Genomic DNA, 13679 nt, shown 5'->3' on the forward strand with positions numbered 1-13679 from the left:
GACGGACGGGCAGGGGCATGCGGGTGGGTCCCACACGACGGCGACGCGCGTTCCACGTTAGCTCTCCTGCTCCTCGCTGCCGAAGGGGGAAAGCACCACCACGTGGCCGAAAATACCGAGCTTGCCCCTCCCCATCGACAGCGCTCCGCAGGAGTGCACCACGTAACAGTGGGTAGGATCGTAATCACAGCCACTGAGTTCCGCAGGCGGAGCACGTAGCAGTGGTGGTAGATCGCGGGGGACCCCACCGCCGATCCACCCTTTCGCGCCCTTTCTCCACCGACGCGCTATGTGCACCCGCGCCCCGACTGGACCCCGCCTCCCACTCGCCGTACGACGGGACCCACGCGTCCACGTGTTCCGCCCGCGGCACCGCGTGGCACGTCGCCGCTAGGGCCACCCGGGGGATCGTACACGGGCCGTGCTGCCGCCCGCCATGTGACTTGTGTCTGCGAGTGGGACGGGAGCAGGGCAATAAACACTGGCGTGGGCGGGCGAGTGGGAGTAGGAGTCGGAGTAGCGCCGTGTCGTGTGTGGTGTCTTCCACTCACTCCCGCTCCCGCCGTTCCTGCGACGCCCGAGGCGGAGGCGCCGACCCTCGCCGCGCGCGAACACAGATGCGGTGGCCGTGAGCGACCGACCGAGGGCCGATCGACATGGGAGGAGGAGGCGGGACCAACCCCGCGGCCGTCGCCTTCGCGTTGCTCGCGGCGGCGGTGGTCGGCGCCGTTGCGGCGGCCGCGGAGGGGGACTCGCTCGCCGGCCTCGCCGCGGGCATCGACGGCGCCGCGCCAGGTGCGTGCCAACTTCGCGCGCGCATTCGCTCGCTGCGTACTTGCTCGTTTGCCGGCGTCGCCGCTGGCGGTGGCGATCTGCGCCCCGGTTGATCCATCCATGGCTCGTGCGAGGGGGATCGATTTCGATCCATTTCCGGAGCGACGCGAGCTCCGATCTCGGTGCCTGCCATGCCGTGCCACGCTCTTATTTTTCTTTTGTCGTTTATTAGGGCGATTAACCACAGCCGTCGGTCCTGCCTGCCTGTCGAAATCGCGCGCTGTTTTTGTTTCCTAGCAGCTAAGGTTTCGTCCGCGTCTCGGTTCACTGAGACGTCGGCTTCAGGCGCTGATCCCGCCGGCCGCGATCGGCTCCATTCGAGCTTCCAGTCCAGGTTTAGAGAATCAATCGAGAATTGATGCTAGTATTTACCGCTAATTTAATTTCGGCGCTCGACAGTTTATGCCGGTGCGAGAATGTATTTACTGCTATTTTATTCACTGCCGGTGGTGTCGGTAGATCCTCTCTGACGCTCAATCGCGTTTTCTTAATCCCATTCGGTACGCCTCAGCCCTCAGGCTCAGTCTCAGGTGGGGATGCTAATTTTAGCAAACACATATTTTATCCCTGCTGGCTTGCTACCTCGGCTCGGTTGCTAGAACCAGTCAAACCGTTTGCTGGTGGCGTATATTTTTAGTATATTCATTCATGTCGATGCTGTGATCGATCTGCTACGCCTCGCCGACGAGGTTGACGACTTCCACTCCAAGCAACTCCTGGCTCTCCTAGGAAGCATAACTGGCCACCCTTTTTTTTTGTCTAGCAAAGGCCTCCTGACCCTGATTTTCAGTGCTTCATGTGACGAGAATTGACATCGCCGTAATTTATGTGTAGGGACTAGGAATGCGGGCTTTGATGCTTTTCTTACCATAGAAGCAAGTGCCCCTTTTGATTTGCTTATTGGTTTGTGTTAGCTTATCGCGCTTGATTTGCTTCTAGCCTTGTACTAGAAGCAAGTGGAACTTCGTTTGTAGCAGTATCAGTTTACTAATATATCATCCATGCTGGTGCTGGTCCTAAAAGGTCTGTATTTTTTTATCCAAATCTTCTGGTACTTCAGAGGTGAAGGAATTGGGGCCATGGGCGAAGGGGCTGCTCAACGGGATGCCGGACGGGGCAGCAGGGCCGGCGGCCATGGGGCCCGTCGCCAAGTACCCGCTGGTACTGGCCGAGGACAGGACGCGGCGGCCGGATGTTCTCCGCCATCTCAGGATGTATGGAGGTGGTTGGAACATCACCAGCAAGCACTACTGGGCGGTATGTGTCATTGTTTAGACTTTATTAATAATTAAACCTTTCATGAGTGTATTGCTTTAATTTGTTAGTCATGTCATTATACCAAAGTAGTATTTATGTGGGTTGTTGGGATCAGGGTAGTTGGATTAGTACAGTCCGTGTACGCACTAGAGATTCAGCCCATCAATACTGATCCTACTTTGAGGAATATAAGGCATGTCATCCCCTTTTAGTTGGCTGATGGTACTTAGTTTACATTTGATGCCCAAAGTGTCCCCAAATGTACCAGGAGTGTACACAGCTACAGGGAAGTTGCAGGATTTAAGACAGTAGGTTATTGCTTTCCTGAAACCATGTTGAATAATGAACAACTTTGTTGGAGAAACTAACTGCAAACGTTGACTTCGAAGTTATGGAGAAGAAAAAGGACAGTGGCTTAAAAATGGAATTGGGTGGCACAGAGTCAAGGCAAGTAGCATATGCCTAGTTTTATATAGTTAGCAACGTTGACGAAACCTGTTAGCATGTCAAATCTGACCATCATCTTTCAAGTTGCCTAGTTACTTTTAGTGACTGCTGGTTGCCCCCTTTCCCATTCTGCATTGCACTGCTATGTTAACTGAATCAAGTATGTTTCAGTCTGTATCATTCACAGGAGTTGCTGGATTTCTTCTTGCTGCCCTGTGGTTCATTTCATTTGGGATTGCTGCAGCTTCATTCTGCTTTTGTAAATCAAGAGTGGGCAAAGCAAAGGTTTCCCATGCAGATGTAGCACGACCTGTGTTGCTTGTGGTTGCTGTGCTTGCTTTAATGTAAGACACTAAATCTCTTTACCATTCATTTGTACTGCTGTTTATTTGTTATAGTTTGGAATATTTTTTAAGTACAACTCTAGATGAGTTTACTCTTGAGCAACTGCCATGGGTGCCCTTATCTATACATCCAACTTTTATTTAGATTAGCACTTCTCTGTACTCTATGGAAGGCATGATTAGTTACTCCCTCCGTTCCAAAATAGATTGTAATCTATTTTGGAACAGAGGGAGTAGAACTTTGAAGTATCGGTTCAGGGTTCAGTACGGTATTACTTCATGTATGATTTTTTTAGATGAAACAATGGCAATATTATATGTGCATACACAAATTTTCATTTCTTAATTTCACAATACAACTATGGTGATACATTTCTACATTATGTTCTAGTTCCAAAATGGGCTGATTTTTATAACGGCCAAACATTTGTTTATATCGGAACAGTACATGTTTTTTTTCTCGTAATGTCCATTAAATCTGATTTTGAATCCGAGTAGCTTTCGATATTTGAGTATTATTCAATATGGTCAAGGATTTGAGGATGGTATGCCCATGCATTTGCCCATATTTAGTCTGTCAACCGCATCTAATATCTTCCATGATCCTTTTGATGCCAGAACTGGATGCATTGTCCTTCTCTATGGGCAGAATGAATTCCGTGAAGAAGCTACCGATACTTTGGATTATGTTGTCAACCAATCTGATTTCACTATCCAGACGCTCAGGAATGTTACAGATTACTTGTCATTTGCGACGACGATCAATGTGGCAGCACTGTATCTTCCATCAGATGTGCAGGCTCAGATTAACAATTTGAAGGTGGACCTAAATAAAGCAGCTGATACCATATCTTTGAAGACAACAGAAAACTACAAAAGGATCAGAAAAGTTCTCCATAATGTGTATGTTTCAAAGTTGTCCTTGCTTGTTTTTACCTCCGGAATTTCACTGAGAAATAGTGTGGATGTGACTATGCTTGCCAATGGGCTTAAATCTAACTAGGAAATGACACCACTATGCTGATGAAATACGTAATCATATGAAAAATTGACTGATGGCATTTCCTTTTTTTTAAGTTCAATTGACTAATGGCATTTCCTTTCTTTAAAAGGCCTCCTGATTACTTGCTTACTTGTCGTTTTTACCTCCAGAATTTCACTGCAAAATAGTGTGGATGTGACCATGTTTGCCAGTGGGCTTAAATCTAACTAGAAAATGACACCACTATGTTGGTGAAATACGCAATCACATGACAAATTGACTAATGGCATTTCCTTTTTTTTAAAAGTTCATTTCTAGTGATATGCTTCCAGATATAAATGAAATTCCTTTTTTACTACAGGTCTGTTGCATTGATTTGCATAGCTGTGTTAATGCCTGTTCTTGCATTCCTTGGATATGGTAAGCAGTTGACTCTCAATCTACATACTACATACTGCCCCTCCCTCTTTTCACTATGGCTGTGTTACACTCGCTTCTGAACTCGCTTGTTCCTCTCTTATGCAGTGCTGGAGCTATACGGACCAAGATATACAGTTTACATGTAAGCTTTCTGACCTATTTACCGAGTATTATGTATTGAATTGGGTATGCTTTGCAGTAATTTTGACACCTTTCTACTTGAACTTACAGATTTGCTACCATATGCTGGAACATCGTGGCAGCTCTCTTCATTCTTATCGGGATTCTTTTGATAGTTACCAGGTATTGTTTACCTTACATACTATCTTTCAAGTTCTGTGATGAATTATGTTAGGAGTGGTAAGACTTCAGTTCATGCTAGGCTGCTAACCACCATCCCCTTCTTGTTGAATCTCAATTTTTTTGGATATCCAACCATGAAAGCAAATCTAAAAATCTATATAGGACTCAAGTATGTGCGAGAAACTTCTTTGTCCATTAATACATCCTCCGTTATTGATGTTAGTAGTTAGCATCAATTGCTTTCCCTGCCGAACTAGCAAGCAGTTCTGTTGTTCCAAAGAGGATGCAGCCCATTTGTCTAGTGTTAATATATTATAATGCTTTTTTTTATTTTGAACTCATAATTTTGTTGTTGCTGTAGTGCTTCAAAGGATACATGCCAGGCAATGGACGAATGGGCAGAACATCCTCGAGCAGAAACTGCTCTCAGCAACATCCTTCCATGTGTGGACGCGAGTACAACCAACCGAACCTTGTACCAGAGTAAACAAGTCGTGGTGCAGCTCGTGAAGTTGGTCAACAGGGCTATATCTGCTCTTTCGAACCGAAAAGAGCGCCATCTGCATCCTGGGCAGCTCATGCCTTACCTGTGTTCTCCCTACGATGAAAACCTGAATGATCGGCAGTGCTTGTCCAAGGAGGTGACATTTGACAATGCAACGACAGTAAGTGTTGTTATTCTTCTGCTTCTTATTTAAGATCTTGTTGGCATCTACTAATTTGATTCCACGCAAAATCTTCTAGGAGTATTGTTGTTGTTGATCTGGTTCACTTCTATCATTGTTGTTGCTACTGAAATGGGGTATTCTGCATAGATTTTCTTACAGCTGAACAATCTCTACTGCCTTTCAGGCATGGCAGGACTACACGTGCAACGCTCCCGACGCGGACGTGTGCTCCGGCCCGAGCACCGTGACACCGGAGATCTACAGCCAGCTCGTCACGGCGGCGAACGTGAGCTACGCGCTGCACCACTACGCGCCGCCCATGCTCAACTTCCAGGACTGCAAGTTTGTGCGCGACACGTTCAGCTCCATCGCCTCGCAGTACTGCCCGCCCCTGGAGCGAGACCTCAGCCTCGTCTCCGCGGGGCTGGCGCTCCTCGCCTCGGGCCTCGTCGTTGGCCTTCTCCTGATGCTCTTTGCGGACCGCCCCCGAAAAAGGGAGGAGGTGTCCGAGCAGACGTCGGGGTTCAGAGTCGCACCCGTGGACTGCTCCCCGTGACTGACAGACAGACAGATAGGGGATGCATGAGTACATTTTTTTACTTCTGTTGTGATCGTAAGATTAGTAAAGCTCCGTGGTTACTGAAATCAGTATAGTATAAGTTTCAGGACTAGTTAGGGAAGGGAAGAAGGCCTGAGCACTGCCGGGGTGACAAAAGGAGACGAAACCCACCCCCATTTTGCAGCGAAGAGTTTGGTGCATTGCGTGCTTCCTTCCATTGGTATGAATATGATGTAGTATATGATATGCTTCAGGAATTATAGTTGGCAAAAATGATGGTCAGATCAGCCGGGGGCCAAAGCCCCATTTATGCCATGAAAATTTACCTTGTGTCGTCCTGAAGTCCTGAAGTTCTTGAGAAAAATCAGAGTTCATGGGAATAATACTGCAGAACTGATAAGCTCTACATTTCCTAAAAAAAGGCTGATAAGCTCTACATAATATTGCAGCTGCTAATCAGAGTTGAACAGCAGAGATCTTCAGAGTATATTATGTAGCTGAATAACCTGCTAATCAGAGTTGAACAGCAGAGATCATCCTGTGTGTCTGAATAACCTGGTATATCAGACACACATGATCATTTCCGCGTGTAAATAAAGAGACAATAGTTTTGCAGGTTATTCAGTTGGTATTTATTGGGATAAGAGATGGTAAAAATGCCCCAGAACATGTACCAGCCCCATCCCCTCCCAAGCATGCATCTATATGGTACTTCGTTCGTAAGCATTTAGATCACTACTTTGATGTAAACGCTTTTATATTTCTTTACAAAGGGACTATATCACATATTCATTCGAAACAAATTTGGGAAAGCAGGAAAATTGGCGCAGTAAAGGATCCTTGCTGATTGACGCAACAAGCACCGGTTGGGTGAAAAGCAGGGTTGTGAGCTCTGCAAACGTTGCGTCAGCTTCATCAGTCCACTCAAACTTATCAGATTTCTTCATCAATCGGTAAAGAGGTAAGGCCTTTTCACCGAGACGAGAAATGAATCGACTCAAGGCGGCCAAACAACCAGTAAGCTTTTGAACGTCATGCACACGCACATGACATTTCATTCGTAGGATGGTGTTGACTTTCTCTGGGTTTGCGTCGATCCCCCGTTCGGAAACGAGGAAACCGAGCAATTTTTCACCCGGGACTCCAAACGTGCACTTCGACGGATTAAGTTTGATGTCATACCTTCTCAGGTTGGCAAAGGTTTCTGCGAGGTCGGTCAGCAGGTCGGAACCTTTACGCGACTTGACCACAATGTCATCAATATATGCTTTCACATTTCAATTGATTTGAGTGAACAGGCACTTCTGAATCATCCTCATGAATGTGGCACCGACATTTTTGAGACCAAATAGCATGGTGACATAGCAAAAGCACCCGAATGGGGTAATGAAAGCTGTTTTTATTTCATCGGGACCATACAGTCAGATCTGATGATACCCGGAATATGCATCTAGAAAAGACAATCGCTCACATCCCACAGTCAAGTCAACAATCTGATCGATGCGGGGGAGAGGAAAATGATCTTTCAGGCAGGCCCGATTGATATGCTTGAAATCAATGCACATACGAAGTGAATCGTCCTTCTTAGGAACCATGACCACATTGACAAGCCACTCGGAGTGGTAGATCTCTCGGATGAACTCTGCTGCTAGGAGCCAAGCCATTTCTTCGCCAATTGCTTTTCTCTTCTGCGTTAGGTAGATTCTATGTAATGAGTTACTTTCTTAACGGGTTCAGACCCATTTTAGTTTTGGGCTGTAGGCAGAAGACAGAAACAAAATCAGAAGACATAAACAAATTCAGAACTCTTTTATTTGGCCCCTGGCCTGTTGGGCTTTTACACTGACTCAATTGGGTCAGTCAATTTATTCTGTATTATTCTGTACTCTTTGGTTTTGCCAATCGACGGACCCGTTTCTGAAATCAGTCGATTGACAGTTAGCCGCTTCTATATATAATAAGACAACTAATTTAGTATGAATGTATTACTATGATCATAGCCGGGAAACTTCACCGTCCCTTCCAAAACTTAACGACAGGCTTTGCTTGGGTCAATAGACTGATTATTAAAGGAGCTGCTTTTCACTGGAGGCAGTAAAAATGCTAGACTCACGGACTACTTTTATTTTGTTGAAGTTGTGTCGAATATTGTGTACAAGGTAGGTTACAGTTGGACTTGTAGTTGTATTGTGTTTACATGGTATGGAGTCGTGTCCAAGTAGGACACTTGTATCCTAGGCCTCTCTTATATAGCGGGGGTAGACACACGATGTAACCTATGCCAATATAATAGCACAGACACGCAAGGGGGAGCCGGCGGCGTGTGCCGGCGCCCGGGTGGCCGGTGTGCGGTATTGTGACGGTGTCACGGGGAGGAGCGCCCGTAGTAAAGCCCCGGGGATGTAGCCATATCGGTGAACCTCGTTAACAAATCTCGGTGTCGTGCTCGTGTGATTGCTTGGTTCTCGGATGATCGACAATATGCCTCGGATTTATTCTAACAAGTGGTATCATGAGCAAGGTTCGATTTGAGGCTGCGTGTTGATTCAGATAAGGGCCGTTGAGTTAGTCGTGGAGATGACATGTGGAAGAATCAGTCTTTGTGGCCGAAGCTTACGCTCGGATGAGAAGCAAGTTTTTCCGTGGAAATCGTCTTGTACCGCGGTTGAGATCTCGGCGAAGATCGGAGGCAATCGAGCGACTGGATCGTGTACAGCAAGGGCATAGCGTGTTCGAGACCGTATCGGCGAGATCGAGCAATCGATGGACTGACGGCGGCGCACGTGGAATCTACCCAAAGCAGCGTGTGTTGGTGAGCGGCCAGCTGCATCGCGTGGCGTGGCCCAAGGGCTAGGAGTGGGGGCGTGCTGGATGCGGGCACGTACCAGCCAGGTGCTGGATGGGCAAGTGACCAAGGTGTAGAAGTTGCTGACCCAAGGCAGAACACACGGGTTACAGTGCGATCGGTGTAACGTATACGTGATTTGCTTGGAAACAAAAGGAGACCGAGTCCGAGCGGTAGATGTGCAACGTAAGGCAGCCAAATCAGATCCAAAGGAAATCCATCAGAAGGACAAAGCAAGCTAGCATTGGGATTGAGTCAGGAGCTACACCACGGTTAGTCGTACAAAGAATCTGGCGCCAGCGAATACCAGGTTTGAGGTGGAGAAGTTTCACAGAACTGAAAACCTTGGATTATGACAGACAGCGGTGAAAATTTGCTGACACATCAAGGATGCTTGAAGGCGTTGCGGGATGTCAACCAGTTAAGATGGATGATGAGGGCTGCGTGGAGTTGTAGATGGTTGCAGTCGGAAAAGTCGGCTCGGGTCAGACACATAGGGCAGTTGGCCTGGACAGTCTGACGAATCGATGCAAGTCGGTTGGTACAGAAGACGGTGCGGAATCGGTGACGACGACATAGGAGCGTGATGCTGATGGTGACCGACTTCTGGGCGTGGAAACACGTGGCGCAGGCCCGAGGCTTGTGTGGCTTCGACAAGAGTATGACGCGGGGTTGATTTAAGGTGATGTACACACGAAGCTTGAAGTCGACGGGGCGTGAGGGTGGACTGATCATCTACCATGGAGTCATGTTGAAGGTGGAGCTGGATTGAGGGGCTACGGTGTAAGGACCAGAGAATCGAAGCCTATTCAGCGGGAAAAAGCGAGTGACACGTAGTTCGGACTGGAGCCCAATGGTTTGATGGAAGCGTGAAACTCGTCATCGGTCGGTGTTGATCGGTGGTACTCTGCAGTGGGGTTTGAGTGGCGTGGGTTCGCGGCCCTTGAGACTCGACCGGGACAGTAGATGCTCGACGCGGTAATAGCGGCGAGGCGTGCGGTACGCACGGGCATGAAGACGGGCCAGGGCTCTGGTGGTCATACATGTGGTGAGACAACTGCGAATTTGACTCGGGATGACTACAAGCAATGGTGAAATTTCTTCAAGTTTCAGACAGGCAGTGAAGAAAGGAGCGGTGATGTTGAGTTCAGGTAACTCTTATGTGTGACACCCAATATGTAAGTTGTTCACTTTCACGCAGATCAGTGATCAGTGTGTGATGGCGATGGACTGACACTCTGGAAGTTGGGAGTGCAAACTAGAGTAATGTGGAACTTGATTTTGCTCGAGTGTTGACCGTGGTCAAGAAAAAAAGGGACTACAAGTTGCAGGTGGAGTCATATGGAGTCTTTGGAGTAGCAGCGGTGCTCATGGGATAAGCTCAAGTCCAATGTACATGAAAGTTTGATGCATTGACGAACTCAAGGTGGTGGAGAATATTCGCCAAGGTGGAGTTTGTTGGAGTTGTGTCGAATATTGTGTACAAGGTAGGTTACAGTTGGACTTGTAGTTGTATTGTGTTTACAAAGTATGGAGTCGTGTCCAAGTAGGACACTTGTATCCTAGGCCTCTCTTATATAGCGGGGGTAGACACACGATGTAATCTATGCCAACATAATAGCACAGGCACGCAAGGGAGAGCCGGCGGCGTGTGCCGGCGCCCGGGTGGCCGGTGTGCGACATTGTGACGGTGTCACGGGGAGGAGCGCCCGTAGTCAAGCCCCGAGGATGTAGCCATATCGGTGAACCTCGTTAACAAATCTCGGTGTCGTGCTCGTGTGATTGCTTGGTTTTCGGATGATCGACAGTATGCCTCGGATTTATTCTAACATACTTAACCAATGAACTTCTCTTCCCCTCTCACTAATTCACCCCCTGATTTTCAGGGGTGCCCGCGCGTTCCCTAATGCCCAATTAGCAAAACCCGCGTCAGTCTAGCCCTGTAAAACGCCTATGAAGTGCCCGTGTATGTAGCATTGCTCAGAGGCAGTCGCGCGCTGAGACCCGAACACCATGGAGAAGAAGCAAGAAAGGAAGGGCAACGACAGCGGAAGTGGATCGATCCAGCAGATCCCGGAGGAGTGCCTGGCCAAGGCCATCGGCCTGACATCGCCCGCGGACGCCTGCCGGGCCGGGGCGGTGTCGGCCGCCTTCCGGTCGGCGGCGGACTCGGACGCCGCGTGGGAGGGCTTCCTGCCGCCGGACTGCGACGCGATCCTCGAGCGGGCCGTCCACCTCGTGGATTTCTCGTCCAAGAAGGAGCTCTTCCACGACCTCAGCGACGAGCATGTCCTCCTCGACGATGGCAAAAGGGTGAGAGTATATGATCTTGCCTTGCCTTGCCTTTACTTTCCTTGAGCTACCTACTAATCGGATCCTGCTGGTGATTATTATGCTTTTAACAACCGATTTTGTTGAGCGTGTGTGTTAGAGCTTTGGGCTCCACAGATCGAGTGGCGCCAAATGCTACATGCTGTCTGCGAGCGTGCTGGAAATTGCTTGGGTTGGTGTGGATCTTTACTGGACAAAGAGGTCCGACCCAGATTCAAGGTATATTCCAGACCTACTCCCTCTCATGATCCAGTCTCTAGTTTTTTCTTGTATATTTTGACTACCCTGGGACGCTTTTATATAACAACAAAAATCATAGTATTACACATGTTCGACTCAAACACCTAACCATGCATACATCGAGTACAAGTAGACCTATATACCCACAAACACAAAAAAGCAGATCTATATACACATATTTGACACTAACTCTAACATAAAGAACGTCTTAATTTCATTGCTTACAAGATTATTAATTAATCTGCTTATTTATTTATTTGACAAATAATTTAGCAGGTTCTCCAAGGTGGCTGAGCTTGTGGCGGTGTGCTTGTTTCACATCCATGGCATCATCAGCACCAAGGAGCTCTCTCCTGGTACCCACTATGCGGCGTACCTTGTCTTCAAGCTCACCCACCATGCCTCCGGCCTTAACTCTCCATGCCAGCGATCGCGCGTCGACATAGGCGAGCAACTGGTGCGGAGCGCCCATAGGGTGTCTCTCCACCCCTGCAATCGTGCTTGTTCCGCTGGTAATGACCAAATGTCGATGATGAATGGTGGCACAAAGTTGCACGAGCACGAGGATGAAGAAGGAGGCGGTGCCATCAGGTACCCATGCCCACGGACCGATGGCTGGCTGGAGCTGGAGATGGGCGACTTCCACACATCCACAAGCGTTGATGATGCAGATGTTTACATGGAGCTGCGGGAGTCCGAGGAGCTGCAATGGAAGAAGGGACTAATCATCGAAGGAATTGAAATAAGGCCCAAGAACTAATTGATATGATAATCCTCCGTAACAGCACTATCGTAGTTCATGTTTTATTTAAGATGTGTACCGCTAATAAATTGTTTTACAGTGACCTAATATCTGATAGTTCTGTACATATGCTAGCTGCAAATACACCTTTTTTGTGGGTTGTTACAAATACACTTGATGGTGTGTAACTAAATTATATGCTTCCTAGAGCCTGTTTGGTTCCTCTCCGCTCCTCTGACTCCGCTCCCGGAGCGGACCAGCCTACAACTCATTTTGACGGAGCGGCGAAAACCCAGCTCCGCGGAGCGGAGATTTACCGAACAGGGCCCTAGTATGCCAACTGGGTATCTTCAATATTTAAACTTTAGAGAGAGTCTAAATTAATAAACATGGGCCACAATATATCTTGTAAGAGATGTTAGTTGATTTAAATACAATGTTATTCTCTCCCCATTATTGTCACGCCAACCATGTTCCCTACATCTGCGTATTTAGGGCTGGTTTCCCAAAAACCGTTATTCCAAAATTGTAGGGCCACATTTCTTTGGTGCTTTTAAGTTTTACCCCACCTACCACGTGAAACATGTGGTAAGCAATTCAAAAAATTCAATTTTTTTTTTGCCCCACCTCTCATCTCGAGTCTTGCATGTAGCATTCCATGTTTCCTTAGATCTCTCACAGTGGGAGTGTCATAAGTGTATCAAGTGTTGCCATCTAAGCCCCCGCAAAAAAGATAATATGATACTATAATTAAGGATGTGAGAGGAGGTTATAGTATAAAACCCCCGCATGTTTTACGAGCAGCTGTTGGAGATGCTGTAATGGGCAGCAAAAAAAATGTTTGTTGAATTAATATCGCAAGGCCATAATCAATGAAAAGGAAATGAACATCAGCAACATGCTCGTACCCTCTCATTTTTGGAACAACAGGGAGGGGCCAAAAAACTAGCATTATATTACTCCAAAGAAATACAACACTGTGCAATGGACTCAAAGAAAATGAAACTAAAACCAAGTCCTCCCATTTTGCACACAAGACCAGAAATTTCGTTATTCCTTCTTTTATATTCACTTCTGAAATTTCTAAGGACCTGTACTAATAAGTGACTTGTTTGTCCGCTGGTTCTAGTTGCTTAGCCGATCGGCATGTTGTCCGGAATCCTACGTCCATGGAGATCACCTCCCTTTCGCATGTCGTGGTCAAAAACGACGTAAGCGTGGTTTGCACTTCGTAATTTTCGTTTGATGATGTATGTACGTGTTTGTAAATTCACTATTGTTCGTTCAATGGGACAATCTCGGAGAGGAAAATGACACCATTATTTATTTATTTATTTATTGAGTTGGAATGATGCTGTTATTATAAGTATATCTTCAAAACAGAGAAGAATTGCCAAGAACGGACACCAATGATTGAGAGTGAATTGCAGAAAACATCGAGATTGAAGGCTAGGGTTGCAGAAATCACACTTCTATAATTTTTTGCCAAAAACCATTAACTCCGAGGCTTTTTTTTGCAAAAAACACTAGTCATCCGATTTGCTCGTTTTAAGCCCGATTTTGACATGTGGGCCCCACTAAGCCACGATATAACAAATCACAAATAGACAAAATCACTTTGACCAAACTGTAAAAGGACGTAAGAGGATAAGATTGGTGTTGTAAAAAAAGAAGAGGACACGATCTGGCTCGGCCTCCCGCTGCCCA

The 13679-nt window shown here is 47.2% G+C and overlaps 2 protein-coding genes across 2 annotated transcripts; both read left to right on the forward strand.

Annotated features, from left to right (window-relative positions):
- The first annotated feature begins 493 nt into the window (after positions 1–493).
- Positions 494–6144, forward strand: LOC123068246 (uncharacterized). The gene is made up of 9 exons (XM_044490757.1): positions 494–795; positions 1895–2091; positions 2710–2882; positions 3501–3785; positions 4226–4284; positions 4390–4426; positions 4516–4587; positions 4949–5252; positions 5440–6144. The coding sequence occupies exons 1-9, from the start codon at positions 657–659 to the stop codon at positions 5809–5811; spliced, it is 1638 nt and encodes a 545-aa protein (XP_044346692.1). The 5' UTR covers positions 494–656; the 3' UTR covers positions 5812–6144.
- Positions 6145–10462: 4318 nt separating this feature from the next.
- Positions 10463–11990, forward strand: LOC123067145 (putative F-box protein PP2-B12). The gene is made up of 3 exons (XM_044490068.1): positions 10463–10972; positions 11091–11209; positions 11507–11990. Exons 1-3 carry the CDS (start codon positions 10673–10675, stop codon positions 11988–11990), a joined length of 903 nt encoding a protein of 300 aa, XP_044346003.1. The 5' UTR covers positions 10463–10672.
- Positions 11991–13679: the final 1689 nt, after the last annotated feature.

This window comes from Triticum aestivum, chromosome 3B (assembly GCF_018294505.1).
Source record: "Triticum aestivum cultivar Chinese Spring chromosome 3B, IWGSC CS RefSeq v2.1, whole genome shotgun sequence".
In the NCBI taxonomy this organism is placed as follows: Eukaryota; Viridiplantae; Streptophyta; class Magnoliopsida; order Poales; family Poaceae; genus Triticum; species Triticum aestivum.